The following is a 25382-nucleotide window of genomic DNA, read 5'->3' as shown; positions in this document are numbered from 1 at the left end:
ACTGGGGATGGATCCCTTCTACCTCCGGGTTACACTCCCAGACCTATGTTATATTTTTATTTGGAAACAGGGTCTCTTAAGCCAGCGCGGCTGGCTTTGAACCTGCGCAATCCTCCTGTCTCCGCCTCCCAAGCGCGGGGATTACAAGCGTGCGCCACCACGCCCGGCTCATTCTTTATTTTAAAACAGAGTCTCTCACTAGGTTAGGAAGGGCCTCACTAAGTAGCTGAGGCTGGCTGCCACCCTGCAGTCCTACTGTCTCAGCCTCCCGAGTACTGGGACTTCAAGCATGCTGCACCACACTTGGCTGGTAAAAACCTGGTTTTAATATGGGACATGCCAGGTGTAGGAGTCTTCAGCCCCTTGAAACATTTTGTCTTGAGAAATTGTGATGTTCCCACTCTAGATTTCCCTAGACCAGGACAGCTGTCAGTCGAGTTGTCTGGGGGGACGTGTGAGGGATTGAAGGTCTAGAGATGGAGCGAATTACCTTGAAGGTCTTGTTTGGTCTCAGGAGTTTATGACTGATGAATAGTCAAGATTTCCATTAGAGCTGGGCGTAGTGGGCTGGGCCTATAACCCCAGCTGCTTGGGAGGCTGAGGCAGGAGGATCTCAAGTTTGAAGCCAGCCTGGGTAATTTAGTGAAACTCTGTCTCAAAATAAAATAAGACTTGTAATCTCAGCATTCAGGAGGCTAAGACAGGAGAATCCGGCTTTGCGGACAGCCTCAGCTACCTACTGAGGCCCTTTGCAACTCAGTGAGACCCCATTCCAAAATGAAGAATAAAAACATAGGGGTGGGGGTGTAGCTCAGTGGTAGAGCACTTACCTAGCATGCAAGAGGCCCTGGGTTCAATCTCCAGCACTGAAAAAAAAAAAAAAATTCCATTAGCACTGGCCTGCTGAATTATTAAACAAACTCGGCCCCATCTCTGAAGGCGGGCTGGGTTAGCACTTCTCAGCTGTCTCCAGTCATTCACGCACTGAGTCATATTCCATCTCACCAAGGACTTGAGAGGCTGGCTGTTCTCCTGTCGGTCATCGTTAAATCCGAGTGTGTTTGATCATGTCTGGAGAGTGTTTGGGGAGAACTGCCCTGCACCTCTGCATCCCCCCTGCCATACATGTCATCGAGATGGGTGTTGATAATTTCTTATTCCCTCTCTGCCGCCTGCCTTCCTCTCCTCCTTCCATCTGTCTGTATTCTCATATATACACACAATCCCTTCCCTCCCCCGTTAGAAAAGGGACGAGGCTGTGTCTTCTCCAGTATTTCTCATAAGCTATCCTGGCAGAGCAGGGAGTCTTGGGCACCGTGTCAGCATATGCACATCCGCCCCATTCTTTGTAATGCGCTTCCGTATTCTATTTCTCTTTTTTGGAAACGCTATAAATTACTTCCCCCAACCCCACCCCACTTTTTTCCTCCCCCCAAAAAATGTTCCTTCTATTGAAACACACTTGGTCTCTTTCCAGATTGTTGCTCCTGCAGACAATAAGCGAACCTGCGTCTTAATTCCGAGCATTTTGAAGCTTTCCGACAGCCGTCCAGCTGACTGATGCATTAATTTCTTAAAACGTGAAACCCTATTGTTAGGACAGAGACGTATCTGAAGGCTTGGTGCAGAGCCGCTCAGGGATGTGCGTGAGGGAGGCCGCGCCGTGCCTGAGTATCCAGAAGTGCCCCTGCAAGCAGCTGCCTGGCGAGCTCGAACCCCGGAGCGTGAGTCGCTGTGTGGCGGAGCTGAGCCGGGAAGGCCTGCGGGCGCACCTGCCCTGTGACGTCGGGCAGCATCCTCGCTGGTCCCCACAGAGTTCCCGTCCCTCCCAGCTCAGTGCTACCCCTTACACAGTTAGAGGCTGGGGCAGGGGTCCTTAGAGTAGCAGGAGTCACAGTGTGATAATCGTGAACGGAAACTCAATTTCTTCTCCTTTCTATAGGTCTGATTGATGGGTTGGTTGCAGTACTAGGGATTGCACACAGGGGCACTCTGCCACTGAACCATAGCATCCCCACCTCCTTTAATTTTACTCTTAATTTTTGTGTGTGTCTGTGTACTACTAGGGGTTGAAGCTGGAAGCATTCTGCCTCTGAGCTACACCCCCAGCCTTATTTTATTTTTTATTTAGAAACAGAATCTCAGTAGGTTGCTGAGAGTCTTACTACATTGCCGAGGCTGTCTTTCAACCTGCAATCTCCTGTCTCAGCCTCCTAAGTACTGAGGTTACAGATGTTTGCCACATCTGTATGTGTGTGAGGGTACTAGCGATTGAACCCAAGGGCATTCTACCTCAGGGTTACAGCCTCAGCCCTTTTTATTTTATTATTTGAAAACACAGAGCCAGGCGAGGTGGTGCACACTTGTAATCCCCGCGCTTGGGAGGCAGAGACAGGAGGATTGCGCAGGTCCGAAGCCAGCCGCGCTAGCTTAAGAGACTCTGTTTCCTAATAAAAAAATATAAAATAGGTCTGGGAGTGTAGCCCGGAGGTAGAAGGGCTTCCAGGAATCCCAGTACCACCAAAAAAGAAAGAAAGAAAGAAAGAAAGAAAGAAAGAAAGAAAGAAAGAAAGAAAGAAAGAAAGGAAGGAAGGAAGGAAGGAAGAAAGGAAGAAAGGAAGGAAGGAAGAAGGAAGGGTAAAAAAAGAAAACACAGGTGCTGGGCTTGGTGGTGCATGCTTGTAATCCCAACATTTGTGAGGATGAGGCAGGAGGATCGCAGGTTTGTAGCCAGCCTCAGCTACTTAGTGAGGCCCTTTACAATTTAGTGAAACCCTGTTTCAAAATAAAAAAATAAGGCTGGAGATGTAGCTTGGAGGTAGAATACTCCTGGGTTCAATCTCCAGTTCTGAAAAAAAAAAAAAAAGAAGAAGAAAAAAAGAAAGGAAAGAAAGAAAAGAAAACACAGTCTCACTAAATTGCTGAGGCTGTCTTCAGACCCGTGATCCTCTCTGTCTCAGCCTTCCAAGTACTGTGATATACAGATGTCCTGCACCATGCCCAGATTTTTTTTTTTTTTTTTTTTTTTTTTTTGAGACGGGGTCTCACTAAGCTGCTGAGGCTAGCCTAGAACTTGAGCTCCTTTTGCCTCAGTGTCCTGGGATTAACGGCACATACCACCACACCTGACCTTCCATAGGCTTAAAATATATCCAGTCCATATTCAATCATCTTTTGTGGCTTTTCACAGCTACAGAATAAAGCGGTGTTGACGTTAGCGAGGTGCGGTGTCAGGCACCTGCGGTCTCAGTTCCTCAGGAGCCCGAGGCTGGATTGCTTGAGCCCAGGAATGTGGGGTTAGCTAAGGCAACATAGTGAGATCCAGTCTCTTAAAATTTCTTCTTTCAGTTTTAAAGAGGAAATATGGTGTTGACATGATTATTCAGAGCGCTCAATGGTGAGGAATCTGTTTTTCATATATAGTCAGATTTGCACTCTAATTACTAAGCGTACATCGAGATGTCTCCCAGACAACATTTCCAAATGGGACCCGCCTTCTGAGGCTGGGAAGAGAAGTCGGCTTTGGAACCCTGCGTGCCCGTCCCTTAAATAACTTTATTATAGCTCCTCCCGTAGAATGGGAACTGGCAGAGCGGTTGAGAGATGGGCGCAGAGGACAAAGCCACTCTCTCTTTAATGAGAGATAATAGCCACATTCTCTAGGCCACCTAAATAGAAAAAATTAATGGCCTCTCGAGTTCGTGGAGCTGAGTTAGGTCCCACTGAGAAGAGCACTTTGCCTTGATTCACGGTGTCCTGAGGACTTCACTGCAAGCAAAACTCCCGGCCTGGGGGGCGTTGCCACAGAAGGAAGACAGCCAGGCATGGAGTCCAGGTCCCTGCCTGCATAAAGGAGGTGACATCAGGGGCAGGTCTAGCACTTTTTCTTGTTTACTGTGGGACCCGGACATGGTGACACACATGCCTGTCCTCCCAGTGCTTGGGAGGCTGAGTCAGGAGGGTTGCAGGTTCAAGGCCAGCGTCAGCAACTTAGTGAGACTCTCGGCAACTTAGACCCTGTTTTAAAATAAAAATAAATAAAATAGAACTGGAGGTGTAGCTCAGAGGTAGAATGACCTTGGGTGAAATTCCCAGTACCACACACACAGAAAGATAAAGCTCACTGTTTTACGTGTACGGTCTATTCACAGTGGTACGCACCACTGCATTTCCAGAACTTTCTCACCATCCCAAACAGAATCGACACTCTGTACCCATACAACGGGAACGTCCCGTGCCCAGCCTCCCCGCTCTACTCCGGGTCCCTCTTCATGAATTTGCCTATTCTAGGTACCGCACGCGGGTGGAATCCCACGGCATTTGTGTTTTCGCATCTGAGTTCTTTTAACTTAGCCTGATGTCTTCAAGCTTCATCCATGTTGTAGCATGTATCAGAATTTCATTCGCTATTTTTCTTTTCTTTTTTGTGGTACTGGAGAATGAACCCAGGGGCATTCTACCTCTGAGTTACACCCCAGCCATTTTATTTATTTATTTATTTAGTTAGTTAGTTAGTTTTAAGACAGTCTTGATTGATTACTTTGAGTCTCGCTAAATTGCTGAGACTGGCCTGAAACCTGGGATCTTTCTGTCTCAGCCTCCCAAGTACTGGGATTACAAGCATGCGCCACCCTGCCTGGCTTCTTTTTTTTTTTACAATTTTTAATTTTGAAACAAGGTCTCACTAAAGTTGCCGAGGCCGGCCTCCCTAAGTTGCTGAGGCCGGCCTGCAATCTTCCTGTCTCAGCCTCCCAAGCAGCAGGATTACAGCCGTGCACGCGTGCTGCCCTCCTCTGCTAATTTTTAACCAGATGACTTGTTTTTATTGTCGTCAAGATATAGGAGTTCCTTATATGACCTGAACATTAACCTCTTATCAGATTGTAGGACTCAGAGGTGCGTGTTCCTTTGTAAAACTCCAATCTGATTGCATTGCTTGGCTGAACAAACATGGGGGGTGGTATCCAGATCTGATTGCATCGCTTGGCTGCACAGAGGGGCGGGGGCTCCACACCCCACAGCCTGACCTTCACCGGGCTCGGGTGGCTTTCAGCCGCCGCTCACCCTCTGAGCTCGCTTGCCCATCTGAGGATGGAAACGATACCTTCCCTATAGACTGCTATAGGACGGAGGGTATGGGCTGCTCAAAGACGGGGCCTGGGAGCTCGTCTGGGTTCAGCAAATACTACTGTTTACTGTTTGTCCACATAACAAGACCCTGCAGCCTCGGGCTACTTTTGGGAGGTGCGTCTTCCAGAACTGCTCTTGGGGGGCCTTTTTCCTGAGTCCTGTATCTAATCTCGGCCCCCAGCAAGATTGAGACCAGCTACTTCGTCTCTCCGGTAGACCAAAGTCTAGCAAGCTCCTGGCACAGAAGCACCCGCTAGCACGATCGCATCGGTCAGTTCTCGCTCTCACATTCTCCCCCGTGAGCACCCGTGAGAGCGTCCTGCTCAGAGCTGCAGCTTCATAACTTTGCCTAGGGGAACTGGGTGTGGTTGCACACATCTGTAATCCCAGTACTTGGGAGGCCGAGACAGGAGGACTGCAGGTTCGAGGCCAGCCTCAGTAACTTAGGCCCTCCACAACTTAGTAAGACCCTGTTTCAAAGTAAAATATAAAACAGGGCTGGGGATATAGCTCAGGGATAGAATGCCTCAGGGTTCAATCTCCAGCACCAGAAAAAATAAATCAACAAATAAAACAAGTAGCTTTGCTTAGGGGAATTTGGAAAGGCTGTGAGTACGGGACTCGGGAGACAGCCTGGTGAGGAAGCTTCCAGAACGGAGCTCGTTTTTATAGAGAAAGCCCTTGGAGGGAGGTCTTTCGTGGAATGGTTTTTTTTGCCTTTGAAGGAGGAGAGGCGGAACCCCAGCTGGCTGGGACACAGGATCTGCTCATTAGCCACGGGCCTGTGGAAGGGGTCCGCCCCGCCGCGGACCCCGGTTCCCTCCGCGCTGGAACTGCTTTCACAGCAGAAGCAGGGCCATGAGCGCCTTTGGGGTTTCCCTTGTCAGGCCACCAATTTGACCTGGAGGCTCTTTCTCATGGTCAATGCTTTGGCGGTTGTAGAAAGAACTTCTTCCCTCCCCATCTTCCCCTCCACCTCCGATCCTTCTGTCCCTAAATTCCTTCCACCTTGGCTCCACTACCCCGCCTCCTCTTCCTTTTCTTCTCTTCTCTTCTCTTCTCTTCTCTTCTCTTCTCTTCTCTCTCTCTCTCTCTCTCTCTCTCTCTCTCTCTCTCGCCATCCTCTTCCCCGCCCTTTTTTGTGGCACTAAAAATTGACCCCTGGGGCTTTCTACCTTTAAGCTATTTTATTTTTTATTTTTCCCCCCAGCCCTATTTTATTTTTTATTTTGAAACAGGGTCTCACTAGGTTGGTGAGAGTCTCACTACTTGCTGAGGCTGTCCTCAAACGTGTGATCTTCCTGTCTCAGCCTCCCAAGTCCTGGGATTACAAGCGTGTGCCACCGTGTCTGACTTCTTTGACCTTTTGAAGTTGTCTTGTTTTATAGGTGTGTGTGTGTGTGTGTGTGTGTGTGTGTGTGTGTGTGTGTGTGCTATGACCTACACCCTCAGTCCTATTTTTCATTTTGAAATAAGGTAAGTTGTGGAGGGTCTTGCTAAGTTGCTGAGGCTGGTCTTGAACCTGCAATCCTCCTGCCTCAGCCTCCCAAATACTAGAATTACAGGCATGCACCACCATGCCCGGCTTAGGTTATTTTATATCTATTGAAATATCTTCATTTTCCAAACAAGTCTGTGGAACTATTACTCAGTCCGAAGCCTCTCGTGCTGCAAATACACGTGTGTACATGGGTGCGCACACGCACGCACCTTGCTTCGGTGATTATTTCCTCAATAAAAACGGTGTGTGCTAGAAAAAATTCAGAGAGTCCAGGGTTCAAGTGGTGGCTCCATCCCCAGGCCAGGATGTCCCCAGACCCTAGTCACCATGCCACACACGTGTTTCCTATCCATGAAGTGGCAACAATGACAGCGCCTCCCTCATGCGGTGACCAAGGGGACTCATGGAACCAACCAGACGGAGCCCTCGGCTTTCTAAAAGAATTAGCCTTTCTAAAAAAAATTTCCCAAGCCGGGCATGGTGGCGCACGCTTGTAATCCCAGTATTCGGGAGGCTGAGATCGGAGGATCGTGGTTCGCGGACAGCCTCAGCTATTTAGTGAGCCCCTCTGCAACTTAGCAAGACCCTGTTTCAAAATAAAGAGTAAAAAATAGGGCAGAGAGTGTAGCTCAGAGGTCAAATGCCCCTGGGTTCCATCCCCAGACCCGTACACACACACACACACACAAAATTCCCACCAGCTTTATTTACTTGATGTAAAGGCAGTCGAGCCCAGGTTGTTTGAGCAGACTCGCCTCTCATCCCAATGCTCTGCCGATCCCACAGTGCCTGGGCCTGAATTCCATGTGTACCTCTCAGGACTTCTTCCAGGCCATGTGAAGGAAGGTCCCAGCCCTGAATTCGCCAGCGTTCTCATACCCCGGGTTTCCTTCTCTCTAGCGTTCTCATACCCCGGGTTTCCTTCTCTCTTGCAGCCGATGCTTTCTTCAAAGCTGCCATCAGCCTCGTTCCAGAAGTCCCAAAGACCATAAACATCGACGGGAAGATGCGGCCGTCGGAGTCGTTCCTTCTGGAATTCCTCTGCAACTTCTTGTCGACTTTACTGATAGTTCCGGTAGGTTTCCCCGCGGGGCCCAGGTGACGTCTTCCTTGACCTGCCTCTCCTGCGCGGGGCGTTCTCACAGCTGTGCGTCGCTTTCTGGTTAGATGTTTGCATCTCAGGGACTTTCCCAGCCGTGCTGGGTTCGGGGCTTACGAGCCGGTGCCTTCTCACAGAGTGGCTTCCATGACAAACGTTTATCTCTTACGGTTTTCTTGTTTTGTTTTGTTTTTGCAGGGGTGGGATGGAATCCAGCGGCATTCTACCTCTGAGCTGCAAACCCAGCCCTATTTTGTATTCTTTATTTTGAAACAGGGTCTCACTGAGTTGCAGAGGGCCTCACTAAGTCGTAGCTGAGGCTGTCCTCGAACTGTGATCCTCCTGTCTCTGCTTCCCAAATGCTGGGATTCCAAGTGTGCACCACCACGCCCGGCTTCCTCTCTCACAGTTTCGAAGGCTGGGAGGCTGAGGTCTGGGATGCCAGCACAGTTCTAGTGAGGACCTTCTGGGTTGCAGACAGACATCCTCTTGTCATCTTTATGGGGCAGAAAGAAAGACAGGGCCTCGGGTCATTGGTCTTCTGGGACCTAACTACCAACCGAGGCCTGCTCTAAATCTCACCGCACTGGGGCTAGGATTTCAGTGGATGGATGTGGGGAGGACACACATCTCCGTCCACTGCACTCCAGGTGCCAAGGCAGAGGTGCTGAGCGGTTGAAGGCACAGTCTCAGGAGCACAGTGGCTGGGCTGGAATCCCAGTGCCGCCTCCTCCCAGCTCTGGGTCTCAGCAATCACTAGTCCTACCGAGAGGCAACCCCCTCACTTGGAAAATGAGGGTGCTCATAGTTTCTACCTCTCTGGGTGGCTGCGAGGATTTAACTGGTCGCGTGGCAAGTCTGAACGCAGAGTGCGTACTAAAGTACGTCACGTGCTGGTAACGTTCTCAGGACACCAAGTAATAGAGACTAAAGCAAGATAGCAGAGGTCAAAGGGACATCTTCGGAGGCGTGCTGAGTTTCCTGTGGTCCGTCAGAGGTGAGCAGCCAGGGTTGGGCTTGGAGGAGTCAGGTCCCCTCAGACCCAGCAGGAGCCGTTCTTGGACGCCACCCTGACTGGTATTCTCAGCCCAGGCCTCTCTGCTCCCTGGGGGGAGGTGGAGTGGGATCTGACAGGTAGCCCTAGATTTGGGTAAAGGACAAAAATGTCTTTATTTTCACAAACCTCTGAGTCAAACTTACCTTTCCTCCAGTTATGAGTTATAGGCAAAAAGTCACAGTAGTAAGCCGGGCGTGGTGGCGCACACTTGTAATTCCCAGCATTGGGGAGGCTGAGACAGGAGGATCATGGTTCGCGGACAGCCTCAGCTCCTTAGTGAGGCCCTCCGCAACTCGGTAAGACCCTGTTTCAAAATAAAGAGTAGAAAATTGGGCAGGGTTATAGATTGGAGGTCAAATGCCTCTGGGTTCCATCCCCAGACCCGCAAAAAAGAAAATGAAAAAAAAAAAAAGTCACAGTAGTGGCAGCGATAGCTGGGATGCGGTCACCAGGAGTAATCAACAAATATTTCCATATCACATTTCCAAAGATTGGCGGCGCAGATGGCGTTGGTGGTGTAGTGGTGAGCATAGCTGCCTTCCAAGACTGGTGGCGCCCTTCCTTCTTTAAGATGCACGGCAGTAACTGTGCCCTTTGTGTGCGCATTGAATCCCCAGATTACAGTGTCACAGGTGCATTGGAAAAACATCCCCACGACTACATTTTAATCGATTCCCTTTGTAGTATGCATTTTCTTGTCTGTACGGATAGCATTCCCAGGAGCCCATAGGCTTCACAACAGGTGAAGAACCCTGGTCAAGCCGGATGCTTGTTCAAATGCAGACCCCCAGGCCCCCCCCGGGCGTCTCCCTCAGTCGGTTGAAATAGGCCCAGGCTGGCCCTCTTGGTAGCCCTCTCTGTGCTTCTGGAGAAGGGGGTGCTAGGACCACCCTCTGAAGACTGACTCTGAACTTGGGCCATGAAGGCGACTCAGCTCCCATGGGTGCGGGGCTCCTTTTCGGGGTGACAGAGTGCTCTGAAATTCATGGCAGCGATGCTGCGAAGCCCGCGGACGTGCTGACAACCACTGGATTGTGTGTTTTAAAGAGACCCGTTGTTTGGTATGTGGAGTGTGTATCTCAGTAAAGCTGAGAAAACAAAAAGTGGCTCAGCTGTGAACTCCGCTGGTTCAGACACCAAGTTCTCAGGGGAGAGGACAGGAGGCCCCCCTCAGGGCTGCAGATGCTGCAGGGAGGCGCCTCCATTGCCCCGCCTGGGAGGGACGCCCGGAGGCCAGCCCACGGAGCCAGCAGCCACCTTTTGGAGTTTCTTCACTGGACCCTTGAATCTCTATTCGTACTGTCGTGCGCAGTGACGACTCTTACACGATCTTCCTCAAGCAGTTTTATTACCCCAGGTTCTTGTACAGTTCCTCTTTAATGCTCTCTCAACGCCCTCTCAGGTAAAAACAACATCAGTCTTCTATCCTCTCCCTCATCACTCCACCAACCCTCCTTCTGGCACTCTATGTCTCTGCTGCAGCACACACCGGTCACAGTGGTGGCTTTGTGATCATGTCCGTCGCAGCTCGGAGCCCAGAGCAGTCCGCCAAGGAACTGCTCTTCCTGTCCACCAACCCTCTTAGCTCCTTCTCCTTCTCCCCGCTAGGGCATGCGCGCTTTTTAACCTTCTCCTGGGCGGGCAGGTGGTAGCACGAGGCGTTGCGTCACTAATTATCCGTAAGGCGCCTGATAGGGCTCACTGCGCAGGCTCAGGGCACCGCCAGCCTCGTGAGCCTCGTGACTTGGCTGCAAGCCCAGGCGCCATCTTGAGTCCACGCTGGCAACAAGCCTGGGTGCCACCTCGGTCCTGCCGAGTGGGCCCCAACATATCTCCCTTTTTGTTTTATTAAAATAAGGCTCGGGATCGTGCCTGTCTTAGGTTGCCGACCCTCAAGGACCATTCTTACCCGTCATTGGGAGAACAATAGCATGATTGTTTCCCTGTCTTAGGTTGAAAGGTCCCGGGGACGATCTTACCCGTCACTGACTACCGATCCAGCATACTGAGCCGTACATGGGGAGATAAGCCAGCTTCAAGGGCTGCCATAGCTTGCACCAATATGCGCTGTTGTTGCAGTGTGCGTTGTCGAGTTCGCCTGATATATCCAACCATGAAACATCATGCTACCACCAGCAAGAATGCCCAGAACGCCATGCCACCCCAGTCTTTTAAAAAACCCAATGTTCCATGTATTAAGTCCATTCATTGTTGTACTGCGGCGACTTCTACGCGGGTAGAATTAATTGCAGCGATGGATGCTCATAGCTCAATCATGGTGTGTTCAAATTCACGGCTCCAAGTTCCTAGAAGCGTCTTGCTTAATTGACGAAACAAATTGCCTGCATGGGAGAAATTCTGATACTGCACATACGTTATACATATAGTCCAGATAATTGAGCTTGCTGAGCCATGCCAGCAGCCACATGTGAGGATAGAGCATTCATAGTGGCTGCAATAACTGCCACGGCCACAGAGGCCACAATTACAGCAATAAGAGCAGAAATTCCAAAGTCTCCAAGGGTGCATAGAAGCATAGCAGAAAGTCAGAAAACAGGTATCAATAAAACAACCTAAACCATCATTAACCAAGGTAAAGGAAGAGGGAAAGTAGAAATAATTCCCCAAAGATCTTAAAGAAAACAACTCATCTCTACGGTACCGAGCAGCAGTTTACAACTCTTACGTTAGGAACTAATCTTCTGACCTATCCTTTACACATTAAGCGCCTTTTCCAACTAACCTCAGGTGTCTTCCATCTATGGTGGCGGATTAGGAGAGGGAGTCGAATCAGGACCAGCCCGATTCTCTAACTTGCTTACACTAAAAAATATCCTCCTTAATGGAGCCCCCTTTGATCGGGGAAAATATCCTCCTTAATGGAGCCCCCTTTGATCGGGGAAATAACTTGCTTACACTAAAAAATATCCTCCTTAATGGAGCCCCCTTTGATCGGGGAAAATACAGCGCTGTCCCTCGCTTTTCCGCGAGCCTCGCTTATCCGCGAGCCTTATTTACTAAATATCCTCCTTAATGGAGCCCCCTTTGATCGGGGAAAATATCCTCCTTAATGGAGCCCCCTTTGATCGGGGAAAACACTAAAAAATATCCTCCTTAATGGAGCCTCCTCCTCCCTTTTCGGAGTCAAAGGAGTACTTACCAGCCGGCTGCCCGGGACTGCCGAGGTTCTGATCAAAGCGAAGTTCCCCGTACGGGCCACCACTTGTCGCACGCAGTGACGACTCTTACACGATCTTCCTCAAGCAGTTTTATTACCCCAGGTTCTTGTACAGTTCCTCTTTAATGCTCTCTCAACGCCCTCTCAGGTAAAAACAACATCAGTCTTCTATCCTCTCCCTCATCACTCCACCAACCCTCCTTCTGGCACTCTATGTCTCTGCTGCAGCACACACCGGTCACAGTGGTGGCTTTGTGATCATGTCCGTCGCAGCTCGGAGCCCAGAGCAGTCCGCCAAGGAACTGCTCTTCCTGTCCACCAACCCTCTTAGCTCCTTCTCCTTCTCCCCGCTAGGGCATGCGCGCTTTTTAACCTTCTCCTGGGCGGGCAGGTGGTAGCACGAGGCGTTGCGTCACTAATTATCCGTAAGGCGCCTGATAGGGCTCACTGCGCAGGCTCAGGGCACCGCCAGCCTCGTGAGCCTCGTGACTTGGCTGCAAGCCCAGGCGCCATCTTGAGTCCACGCTGGCAACAAGCCTGGGTGCCACCTCGGTCCTGCCGAGTGGGCCCCAACACGTACTTTATGGTCAGTGTCTCTCCTCTTAGAATAGTCCGTCTATTATCTGAGAAAACAGACAAACAAAAGAGTTCCCAAAGAGGTAGATGATGGAAATTGCTGGGCATGGTGGCTCACGCTTGTCATCCCAGCACTAGGGAGGCTGAGACAGGAGGATCCAGGTTCGAAGCCAACCTCAGCTACTTAGTGAGGTCCTCTGCAACTTAGTGAGACCATGTTTCAAAATAAAGAATAAGCCGGGCGTGATGGCACATGCTTGTAATCCCAGCATTCGAGAGGCTGAGACCTGGAGGATCGCGGTTCGTGGATAGCCTCAGCTACTTAGTGAATCCCTCTGCAACTCATTGAGACCCAGTATCAAAATAAAGAATAAAAAACAGGGCAGGGGGTCAAATGCCCCTGGGTACCATCCCCAGACCCGGAAGAAAGAAAGAAAGAAAGGAAGGAAGGAAGGATGGATGGATGGATGGATAAAAAAATCAGGCTGGGAGTGTAGCTCAGAGGTAGAATGCCCCTGGGTTCAATCCTCAGTACGACAACAAAAAGGCAATAAAAATAATTGTTTATTGATTGATTGGGACATGTGTGCCATCTACACACAGGGTTTCCTGGAGTCTCTTGATTAGCCTGTCCTCAGAGGCAGGAACTCAGTTCAATCCTGACTTAACTTCCTGGCTCTGGGACTCAGGGGCATTTGTAACTCCTCAGGGCCTTGTTCATCACTTAAGATGCCATTAAAACGCCCACCCTGTGGGATTGCTGCCAGGTTGAACGAAATGATAGCTGTTAAAGTGTTTTTCAAGCCAGATGCTCTGTGCCTGGAGTCACTAACAGTAACCCGAGGGCAGAATCCAGCCTGAGGCCACGCTTGTCAACCACAGAACAACAGAAAGCCTTTGGGATGAGTTTCCCAGACGTCAAAACTGGTGGCGCACTCAGAAACTTAGATTTGTGGCTCTCTTTGGAAAATCAGTTACTGCCAGTGAGACACATTCCCTGGCCCGGCGACCACAGTCGGGGAGCACCTGGCCCATGCAGATAAGTGCGTGCATCTGCCCCGCTCCCTTGGGCACCTCCAGACCTATTAAACCTATTTCTGTTGCCCACCGTCCTGGCCCTGAGGCATTGTGGGGATGCCCTCTGCTCTCAGACAGTTTTATTGTTGCTGGTAGCAGTGCACATGTAGGGATTTAGTAACAGGATGAAGAACTGTAGTTCTTGACGCCGTAGCAGGTGCACGGTGCCCTGGAATGCCCTTCACCAGCCGTCGGTTTCTAGGATTCCTCCAAGTAGGAACTACTGCACCTTTTCCACTTAGGAGAACCTGGAGCTGGACGGCGGTGCTGCGCGGAGGCCGCCCAGCTCTAAGTGCCAGAGCTGGAATTCCAACTTGGCTCTGTCCACCCCAGCTCCTGTCCTGCATGTGGGAGCCTCGTGAGAGGCAGCGTCAGTCAAACGCTCCCACTTGCCCGCTTTCTGCCATTCCTCATTTCACAGATGTGAAAACTGGGGCACAGACAAGCCCAGGGGTGCCCAGCCGAGTGCCCCTGCCCAGGTCTCTGCGCTCCGCCGCCATCTTTGCTGCGCCCGTCTAGGCTTGCTCAGGATCAGTCATTTGCTTCTTGGGTTTTCCTTCTTCTACTGAGTGGGGTGTTGGGGGAACCCTGCTGGTGGTAGAAGTCAGGTTCCCTGCCCGGTGCCCCTGGGAGCCCCCTTATCAGCATGTGGTCGCTCTGTCCGGGAGGTGGCCTTGCCAGGGGCACCTGGGAAAACCTTTCCCCTCAGGAAGTGTCCTTATATTTATATGCAGGATCTTTCTTCTCCCTTTTAAAAAATCTCTATCTGCCTTACTTTACTTGTTGGCACTGAACCATCAGAGAACTTTTAAAAAATCTTGTAATGTCACAATCACGGGAGCATGGGTAGCACATGGAAAGCTTTCCTTGTACAAGCTGGATGGAAATACTCTCTCCCTCTTCAGTCACGAGCAGAAAGCAGCTCACGGAAGAGGCTGGCTGCCAACCTTTACTTCCCCGCTGACCGTTGGCGAAGGGGGGTTGATGGTCTCCACAAAGGGTTACGGCATTCGAGTTGAAAGGAAGTTACTGGAACGTTCAGATTGTCGTCTATTCCCAAGGCAGATCCTTAAATAAAATATATTTTTGAACATCCACATAGCAGAACAAAATAGCCTAGTTAGAAACAGCTGTGAGCAGAGGCAGGCTGGCGTCAGTTGCCAGCTGAGGCTGACTCGAGGCACGAGGCGGCCATGGCTAGGGCAGTTGCACTGTGAGTCCTTTGCTGCGTTTAGACTTTTTTTTTTTTTTTTTTTTAATGTGGTACTGGAGATGGATCCCAGGGGCATGCTACCTCCGAGCTGCACCCCCAACCCTATTTTTTATTATTATTTTTTTAATTTTGAGAAAGGGTCTCACTGAATTGCAAAGGGCCTCATTAAGTAGCTGAGGATGTCTGAGAACTGCGATCCTCCTGTCTCAGCCTCCCAAATGCTGGGATTACAAGCGTGCGCCACCACGCCCAACTTGCAGTTCCTGTAGATGTTAACAACTTGTACCAACATCTCACACCCTCCACCACTGCTCCTACACCTTCACGCTGGCCTAGGCTGCTGTTAAGGCCCCTCCCTGGCCTCGCGCATCTCCTGGCCTGTGCTGTATTCAGGATGTGATGTGTTTAGGCCGTGTGGACATCTTGCCCCACTGTGGGAGACCTGCCTCGATCTCTTGGGGGCAGGCGGTGTAAACAGTGTCTGCAGTCGGGGACATGTCCTCTTGGGCCCCCGGCACCTGCAGTGTGACCTCGGGCCGCGTGCCCTGTGGCTCGTTTCCCACCTGTGACATGGGGATGTTGGCTCTTGTTTATTTTCACACCTCTCTCGGTGCCTCACACACAGAAGGTTCTCAAAACAGGTAATCCATTTAAAACTGTTTACCTCGTGGCGGCCACGTGCCTGGCTCCATCCCAGGAGCCCCAGACAGGACTGAATTGTTCACCATGGGACCCGTGCTGAGATGCCATTAACAGAACCGTGTGAGTGCGCGGACGGGCCTGGTTTCAGCAGAAGAGGAAGCAACCGTCCTGGAGTCGCTCGCTGTGTGAGGGGAGAGGGACTTGGAGATGTAGTGGAGCAGTTCACTGAAGCCGTAAATAAGCTGGTGCCAAATGGCCGGAAGAGCTTGGAAGCGCGTGAGGCGGGAGGATTTGTGAAGAGGGAGGCTCCGGATTGGCCGCCAGGACGGCTGTTGGGGACCCACCTTGGGGCTGCTAGGGGCCTGTCTGCCCAAGTCCTGGGGGCGGAGAATCCAGGCTGGAGGAACAGCTGGGCAGGAGGGCAGACCAAGCCAGGCACGTGTGCCAGCCCCGGTGCTGGGCCTTGTCCTCCTGCCCTCCTTTATGCTGGGGAGAGAACTCCACAGATTGGGGGAGAGAGCAAGATTGGGTATCCGTCCCCCATGCTCACCGGGCCTTGCTTTAGCGGCAGCTTTCTCTTCCAAGGCCCCATCTTATGCTGGACCCGAGGTCTCACAGGCTCCAGCGGTGCCCCGCCCACAGCCCGCACCTCGCGCTCTCCCGGAGGATGGTGTTGGAGTCCACTCTCGCCAGGCCCCGCTGCGTGCCTAGAGCGCTGAGTTCCCATCACCCTGGCCGTGGGTTTCCACAGAACTTCCCAGCATGCCTTCCTCTTCTGGCCCATCCCAGGGCATCTGCTGGGCCCCAGTGATGTCCCAGGAGCAGGTGTGGCTGGACCACGTGAGGGGAAACGTGCCCAGGGGCCAGCGGTCTATGGGCAGGGCCCGCCTGACATTCATCCCACATGGGATGAGGAGGCTTTGGCAGGTTTTGGGGAGTGAAAGGGAAGCTACATAATCACATATTCTTAGAGCCGATTTGAAGATGCTCACACTTTGGCAGCCTGAAACTTTTATCTACATTCCATGTAGCATTTGAGAGATGTGCTGTGCTCTAAACCCAGGCTCATCTCCTGGGTTTTAACCCTCCCAAGGTCCGTGTGCTGCAGTTGGGGAGCGCTGCCAGGGACAGCGGTTGTGTGCGGCTACCCAGGGGCTGGCTTCTGCTGACCCACCTGCGGGGAGACCCATAGTCTTGCCTGTAGTTGGAGGAATGGGACTTCTTTTTTTTTTTTTTTTTCCCGTTTTAACCACTAAATGATTGTGGAAAGAGGCACTAAGCTGACATGTCGCTGCTTCCTCTTTACCTGGGTCTGAAAGGGAGACTCGGCTCGCTTCCCGCTGTTGGAGCTTGCTCATTGGCAGGGCGGGCAGCGCCCTGTGCCCCTCCCTGTGCCGCCGCCTCGGCTCCTGCATGGGCCTGGCCCAAGTCGAGTAACTGGCACTGGACCTTCTCGGCAGCCGCTGACCAGGACTTGGGAGTCCACACCCTTGTTATTTTCTCTACTGCTTCACCCCTAGGATTACTGATGGGTTGTACTTTCCCACCAGGACCATCCTGAACACGGCGTCCTGTTTCTTGTTCGGGAGCTTCTCAACGTCATCCAGGACTACACGTGGGAGGACAACAGCGATGACAAGATCCGCATCTACACCTGCGTCCTGCATCTGCTGTCCGCCATGAGCCAGGAGACCTACCTGTACCACATAGACAGAGGTAGCGGGGTCCCCGCCCTCCTCCGCGCTCTTTTGATTGCATGGAAGGCAAATGGCTGGTTCCCTTTTCTTGTCCTCCCCCGGTGTTGGAGCTTCTGTGAACTCGGGTCCGGGGATTTGCCAAGGTGACCTGTTCTGAGTTCCCGGGGGCAGTTCTGGAGACCAACTCTCCTGTCCTTTTGGCAAGAGAATCCCCAGGAAGAGGCCCGTGTGTTTAACCAGCATCTGAGATCGTTTGACTTAGATGAGCTTGGAGAACCCCTCTTTTGAGCGTACTACAGGGTAATCTGGAAGGATGACTAAATACACCCCTCCATGAGCACCTCCAGGGCCTGCTCCTAACCCTCATCAGGCAGGGCCTGACGCACGGTGAAGGAAGGAGACCGCCTTGTTCCCCACCCGCCCCTGGCCATTTTGAACTTGCTGGTACAGGTGTGGGAACAGCCTCTTCATGTATGGGATATAACATGGGGCAGTCCCTTAGCCAGGCCTTCTCCCACGGAGCCCACGCGTCCTGCTTGTTAGACCCTCAGATCCAAGGTTTTTTATATTTATTTATTTATTTATTTATTTATTTATTTATTTATTTAGCGGTACTGGGGATGGAACTCAGGGGCAAAGGGAAGGTGTATCTCATGACCCCCAGGCTTTTTCTACCTGGGATTTGGGGGACGATGATAAAGATGCCAGTTACAGAGCCCAGGGGTGCCTGCGCAACCCATTCTAGGCAGCACCACAGACCTGCGCCCCACGACAGCGCCTTCTCCTGAGGCCCACCGCTCTCCTGACCACTGGCATTATAAATCAGTTGGCCCGTTTTGGAGGTTTTTTTTTTTTTTTTTTTTTTTTTTTGGTGGGAGTTCCTGGAAGCCCTTCTACCTCCGGGCTACACTCCCAGACCTATTTTTTATTTTTGGAAACAGGGTCTCTTAAGCCAGCATGGCTGGCTTTGAACCTGCGCGATCCTCCTGTCTCTGCCTCCCAAGCGTGCCACCACGCCCGGCAGTTTTGGAGTTTTCTGTCAGTAAAATCCTTTAGCAAGTATTAACATTTGGCTCCTTTCACAATTTTCTGTGAGGGTCACGGAATCATGTGTAGCTGTAGCTCCTCCTTTTGCATTGCTGTATAGCATTCCGTGCTGTGAAGGGACCCAGTCGATCTGCTTCCTGTGGGTGGGCATCTGCCTGTTTCCTGTTCCATGAGTAGCGCTGCTATGAACATCCTTGGACGCATTTCTTGGAGCGCGTTTCTCTCGGGTGTGTGCATAGTAGTGGAATTGCTGGCTCACGGGACCAGCTTAGGTACAGCTTTGGCAGAGAGCGCCTTGGTTTCCAGAATGGTTAAACCCTTCGGCACGCCCTGGGCTAAGTGAGGGTTTTGTTTGTTCTGTTGTTTTTCCTTTCTGGTGTGGCCATTCTCGTGAGTGCAGTGGGCTGTGCCTGTCTCTGACGGCTAAGCAGGGTGAGGGCCTCTTCTTGGATGTGTTTACATTTTTCGTTTCTCTTTCATGCCACATCCAGGGAAGGTTCTGAACCACAGAGGCAGTTTTGAGGACCAGACAGGGACACGGAGGCGGGCCTGAAAGCCTTCGTGCCTGTCAGGAGCATGCTCCAGTGCCCTCCTCGCTCCTCAAGCAGGTGCAGCAAATCCTGTCTCAGAACAGGAGAGCCAGGCTGCATCTGATGGGCGGGAGTCTAGTTTCCTGGCGTTTAAAGGTGCAAACAGAAGGCTGGACCTTCTTTTTCTTCCCAGCCCAGCTGTGTTTACTCTGGGTGCTCAGTGGTGGCCCAAGTAGTGGGTGTGGAGGAGAGAGACCCAGGGAGCCGAGACGGCTCCGCGGGGTGGGGGCTCCGTTCTCTCTGCCTCCTTCACTGACCTAAGAGACCCTGGACGCGGTGTTGACTCAGCTTAGAACTTCTGAGAAAAGAGGGGTTAGGCCACTTTTGCATTGAAGAAAGATGCCTCAGCTGCTTTCTTTGCAGATTAATAATTTTTAAAAAAGGAACATCCTGACAATGCCCTGAGCAGTGTCCTGAGCTTGTACAGCTGGCAAGGGAGGGCCTGGGTCCCGTGCAGAGTGCAGAGCCCTCCTGGGCCCCGGGTGTTTGTTTTGCGGCGTGCAGATAGTTGTGCCTTTGTTGGAAGAGTACAAGCCAGATGCTTGTGCGAAGCCAGTGTGGCTCCTTCCCTCTTCCGTGTCGCCTGCCACGCCCTGAAAGCATTCAGGTTTGTGACCTCTGGGTCAAACAGATGCAGGGATCATGGGCTATTTTGGGTGGCCATTTGCCAGGGACATCACTTCTCCCCCACCCCGAGAGCCATGTCTGGACTCAGGCCCTTCTACACTCCAGCCTGACCCCAATTCTCATATTCGCCCCTTTCTCTTTCCTTCTGTGACCACCAAATGTTAGCACAGAGAGCTCATCTACCCCTCCTGACCCTCTTTCTCCAGTGAATTCAACCTTCAGAGCCTCTCACTGATTCCAGGATCCCACCCAAAGCCCAGATTTTCTGATCACATGATCCCCATCCTGCCCCCTCCTGACACCCAGCACCCCCTCCTGCTGCCTCTGGCCTGAGACTGCTTGCCGGTCTGAGTCTCCTCTGGTGCAAGCAGGCTCATTCAGTGGGTGCTCTGGGTGTGTGCACGTGTGTGTGAGCGCAGAGCGTGCTCTGGGTGTGTGCACGTGTGTGTGAGCGCAGAGCGGCCTGCTCTGAACCTGCCCCCGGCCCTTCCTTCTCCAGCGCTGGGCTGGTCAGAATGCGCGTAGGCTCCAGCCCAGAAGACAGAATTTACACCAGGAACTATTCTGGTCCTCAGCCGTAGACGTGACAAATTCCCTCATCAGCTGTGGTTTTATTGCCCTAAAACCAGGTGCTGGTGAATGGCTGAACCACATTCTTTCTGTTCTTGTAACTGGCTTGCTCCACGTGGGAGACGGCTCAGCAGCCAGGGCCATCTCAGAGCGCTCCGGGGACCGACCCCTGCAGCCAGAGACACTTACTACCAGGCTGGCACCAGGGGGCCAGCGCCAGGAGACAGCCCAGAAAGTCTCCCTGGAAGAGACTCATACGTGAGCAGTTCGACATGAGATGGGAGATTATCTGCAGAAAGAAGATGAGAACACACCACTTGTTCTCATTACAGCGCAGCGTATCTGCAACCTGTCTTCCAAAGCTTTAGGAAAAAAAAAAGTGTAGAGAGGCCAGCAAGTTGGAGCTTGCGCACAAATAGTCCATATGTGTTGGTGACATCAGGTGAGAAGTAGGCGGGTTCACTCTAGTGCTTTTTTCTATAACCTTAACATTCTTAAAAATGAAAAGCTGGGAAGCCAGGTGTGGTGGTGCATGCCTGCAACCCAAGTATTTGGGAGGCTGAGACAGGAGGGTCACAGGTTCAAGGCCAGCGCTGCAACTGGGGAGACTCTGCTTCAAAATAAAAAAACAGAGCTGGGAGTGTAGCTTAGCAGTGCAATGCCCCTGGGTTCCATCTCCAGTGCCACCACCACCACAAGAAAAAGCGAGGGGGAAAGAAAAGAATGGAGACCCATTGCTTCTGAGACAGCAACTAGCCTGAAATGATCTATCCGTTCGTTAGTCGCCATACGCCACATCCTGCCCGTTCCCCACGGGAGGGCTGGAGACGGGGCCTCCACACCCCTGCCTCGGCTCGGGCTGTCCTGCAGGCCCATCCTGGTCCTTCCCACAGCCAGTGGGACATTTGGCCATTTCCATTTCCCTGCATGACTTCCTGTCACCACGTGACATGTGCGCTCTCCCTGGCTGGGATGGCTGGGGGTTTGAGTCACATTTTTTTTTCTTGTGCTGGGACAAACCCAGGGCCGCACACCCGTGCTGTACCACTGACCCCGGTCCCAACTCACTGCTCCTTCTCCTCAACCAGTGGACTCCAATGACAGCCTCTACGGCGGAGACTCCAAGTTCCTGACTGAAAACAACAAGCTGTGTGAGACGGTGATGGCGCAGATCCTGGAGCACCTGAAGACCCTGGCCAAGGACGAGGTGGGTGCCGGCCTGCCCGCCGCCCGCAGGAGCCCGTGCCTGGGCACTTAGATGTGGACAGGGAATGCTTTCACAGGAAGTGCATGCAAACTATTTACCCACCACTTCAGGGCCTTGGCACCCGCTGCTTTCTCTGCCTGACCACACCTCCCCAGGGCTGCCCTGGGTGTTCCTTCTCATCACCTAGATCTCAGCTCAAAAGCATATCCTTAGAGGAGCCTTCCAGGTCCTCTTCTCCCACAGCCGCCTGCCTCCCTCTGGAGAAATGTCCCGAGCACCTTCCATTTGCAGCGGTTGACTCTCGATGCCTAAGCCACAGATAGGGCTGGCCACCATGCAGCCGTGTCTTGGCTTCCCACTCTGTCCAGGTTGTCCAGGCGAGTGCTGGAGAGGGCTCCATTCCCCAAAGGGTAGAGGCCTGGGGCCCAGCAAAAAGCTCAGCACTACTGCCATGGGGTCACTACTCCCCATGCGCCACGGCTAGGGAGGGAGGCAGGGAGAGCGCGCGCCGCTCTGCAGAACTCCAGGCACGTTCACGCAAGGGCACAGCTGGCCGACTTGGAAGGACTGGTGTTGGCACCCCCAGAAGAGGCAAAAACCCCCACCCCTGAAAGGCCTTTCACAAACACCTCCACCCCCAAGCTCCTGGTGAGGGATCCAACCCTGCTGCTCCTCCCCGGGTGGTGGCTTTGCTGAGGCTGGCCTGAACCTGCGCCATCCTCCTGTCTCAGCCTCCCAGCTACTGGGATTACAAGCGTGCACCACCACGCCCGGCTGTCCTTTACTTCCAACTTGTACTTTGTACTGTTTAGATTCCCTACTTTTGCCTGACTTCTCCCTGACTTCTTAAAATCAGGGACTCTGCCTCCACCCTGTGGTCCAGGGGTGTCTCAGGGCAGTATCACACTGGACGAGTTGCACACGAGAAATGTGCCACGTGGCTTAAAGGTACATTTCTGCACGTCAGGCAGTAGGCTGGGTTTAATGAGAGGTGACCACAGATAGCGTAAACCACGGTGGCCTAGAACCTCCCCAGCTACAGCGAAAGCGGGGTCCAGAACCAGGTCCTTGGGAACTTTTTTTTTTTTTTTTTTTCAGTACTGGGGATGGAACCCAGGGGCATTTTGCCTCTGAGCTCCACTCTCCAGCCCTATTTTTTTATTCTTAATTTGAGACAGGGACTCACTGAGTTGCAGAGGGCCTCAAAGTAGCTGAGGCTGTCCGCAAACCATGATCCTCCTATCTCAGCTTCCTGAATGCTGGGATTACAAGTGTGCGGCACCACGCCCGGTGGAACTGTTTATTTAACATTTTTCTGTTCTTTTCTCTGTAGAAAGGGAAAGGGGGGGGTGGGTGGTGATAGCAATAGCAAAGCTGACTGTTTCTGCAGAATAAGCACATATTTAAAAAGTATCTTTTAGCCGGGCATGATGGCGCACGCTTGTAATCCCAGCATTCAGGAGGCTGAGACCGGAGGATTGCAGTTCGTGGACAGCCTCAGCTACTTAGTGAGGCCCTCTGCAACTCAGCGAGACCCGGTTTCAAAATAAAGAATAAAAAATAGGGCAGGGGGTGAAGCTCGGAGGTCGAATGCCTCTAGGTTCCACCCCCAGTACCACACACACAAAAAAAAGTATCTTTTATAAAAAAATGTTTCTACATACCGGGTGTGGTGGCGCACGCTTGTAATCCCCGCGCTTGGGAGGCAGAGACAGGAGGATCGCGCTGGTTCAGAGCCAGCCTCTCTTAAGGGTATTAAGCCAAGTTTAAGAGACCCTGTTTCCAAATAAAAAGAAAAGTATAAAATAGGTCTGGGAGTGTAGCCCGGAGGTAGAAGGGCTTCCAGGAACCCCAGTACCACCAAAAAAACAAAACAAAACCAAAACCAAAAAAAAAAAAGTCTCTACATGTACATTTGTGGGAAAAGTTTGTGTGGACCGAGTGAATTTGAACTTCATTTTGACAATGAAGTTCGGTTTAGATGACCAATCGTCCTCAAGTGGGTGAGCCGGGGCCAGGCCATGGCTGGTGGCTTCCCTGGGGTGGGGTCCCTGCTATGGAACCCCAGTGCTGATACGATGTCTCCTGGTGCGGACAGCAGTCCTGCTTCCAGAACCGTCCTCTGCGGACACAGGAGGGGGCCGTTTTAATCGCGAGCCTTATGAAGTTGTTTGTTTGGGTGTGGTGGCACTGGGCAGAAAGCCAGACACTTAGCCTCCAGGAAATGACCAATTCTCACAGGAAAAGCAGCTCCTTTTTATTTAAAATCTCTGTGGAGGGCGGAGGGGCGCGAGGCCCTGACTTGGTTCTGTACGGCTTGAGTTTTTGTTTTTGAACGCTGGCTGTGGGCATCTGCTTCCCTGGGACACGTCCCCGGTGACATCCTTTTGGCAGACTGCGGCATGAGAACACTCGTGAATTGAGGTTTTGAGTTTATGTGACAGAGAAATCACCAGTTTGATAGTGTTCCTTGTTTAAATCTTTCTTATCCAGTAAAAAATATAAAGCATTTCTCTTGGGGGACTCTTCTAGGTAGATCTGAAACAGAATGTTGCCACTTATTCCTCCAGGGCTAAGCAGAAAGCAGGCGTCCTCTTGGCCCGGGTGTCAGGACGTACACAGGTTCCTGATCAGGGCAGGACCGTGCTTGCTGAACACACGAAGTCAGTTAGTGGGCTGTGCCTGGTGGGCAGGGCCCCTGTGGCGAGACCCACCCCCACGAGGCTCTCAGCCGGCTCAGCTGCTGGCCGAGCATGATGCCCAGCCGGGACTGTGGGCACCAGCTAGGGCTCTGCAGTGAGCCCGCGCTCCTGTGCCCGACCCTGCCCTGGTTATATCCCGAGCGACTTCAGCCTGAGTGCCAGGTCCTCCCCCGCAGTGGGCCTGTTAGCGCTGCCCGCTGTGGAGTCGGTGGCTACACACTTAGCAGTTTAAAACAGTACCCACTAGGATCGCTCGATTTGGGAAGTTGGTGGTTGCTGCCGGCTGGCTGGTTCTATTCTTGGCCTCCCGAGGCCAAAGTCAAGGTGTTGCCGGCTGGGATTTTCCTCAGTGGACAGCGGGAAAGCCCATGTCTGTGCAGCTGCAAAGCTGAGGTCTCGTTTCCCCACTGGCTATTGCCTTCTCACCTTCAAAAGCAGCCCGTTCTCCTTGGCTGGTGGCTCCTCAAAAGCCAGCCGCGGCGGGTGGATCCTGTCTTGCTCCAGATCGGTGACCTCCCACTCTGCCTCATCTGTCCTCAGTCCTCCCACGCTTGTTTCTGCTCTAAGGGATTATCTTGGTTAGCGGGTGCAGCAGCGCACACTTGTAATCCCAGTGCTTGGGAGGCTGGGGCAGGAGGATCGCAGGTACGCAGCCTGCCGCAGCTACTTAGTAAGGCCCTGTTTCAAAATAAAGAATAAAACATAGTGCTGGGAGTGGAAAAAAAATGGGCTTGGAGGTGGAATGCCCTGGGTTCAACCCCCAGTACCATAGGGGGGAAAATCCCTTTTGCTTTTGTGAGATTGTCATTGGACAGGTCCTACCCAGACAATTTCCCTCCTGCCTTCATTCCGCCGAGAAAGTCCACAGCCGGGAGGTGAGATGCTGGGGGACAGGTCTAGACTGCTGCCCAGCTCGAGGAGTAGAAACGCACCCATCTCAGCGGCGCTGATGCCGGGAACCAAGTCCTCTCACTGGGTCCTCCCCGTGAGGAGCCGCCTTACTGTCCTGCCACAGATGGAGGAGCTGGCTGAGGCTAAGCAGCTGGCCCTACAGCACACATGTGGCCCAGCTGGCATTTGAACCCGGCGTCTCTGCCGGCTTGTCCCATCCCCCGCCCACGGCTGTAACCCCTGTCTCTTTTTCAGGCCCTGCAACGCCAGAGCTCGCTGGGCCTCTCCTTCTTCAACAGTATCCTCGCCCACGGGGACCTGCGCAACAACAAACTTAACCAGCTGTCCGTCAACCTGTGGCACCTGGCACAGCGGCACGGCTGCGCCGACATCAGGACCATGGTGAGACGCGCAGGGCCCGTGCCCAGCTAGAGCCCCGCGGCCACCACGCATGCACGCCAGGCGCTGGACACCAGACTGCCACCTCCCCTTTCACAGAGGCTCTGGGAACCTGGGTCTTAGCATCTAAAAGGCAGCAGCCCCAGGAATCCTCTGTCGCCTCCCAGGGCTGAGGAGCG

General features: G+C 52.4%; 1 protein-coding gene across 1 annotated transcript in view; it reads left to right on the top strand.

Moving 5' to 3' along the window:
• The window catches only part of VPS35L (VPS35 endosomal protein sorting factor like), a gene marked incomplete at both ends in the record, with an annotated part of 118763 nt that overhangs the window by 92825 nt on the left and 556 nt on the right, over positions 1-25382 (top strand). The window contains 4 exons of the mRNA XM_080703938.1: positions 7567-7706; positions 17024-17189; positions 21093-21211; positions 25060-25206. Coding sequence (XP_080560064.1) covers positions 7567-7706; positions 17024-17189; positions 21093-21211; positions 25060-25206 — 572 coding nt within the window. The remainder of the gene's footprint in view (positions 1-7566; positions 7707-17023; positions 17190-21092; positions 21212-25059; positions 25207-25382) is intronic.

Source organism: Muscardinus avellanarius (genome assembly GCF_963383645.1).
Source record: "Muscardinus avellanarius genome assembly, chromosome: 10".
NCBI classification, from domain to species: domain Eukaryota; kingdom Metazoa; phylum Chordata; class Mammalia; order Rodentia; family Gliridae; genus Muscardinus; species Muscardinus avellanarius.
Note: the sequence above shows the minus strand (reverse complement) of the source record. Positions and strands in the feature narration are given on the sequence as shown.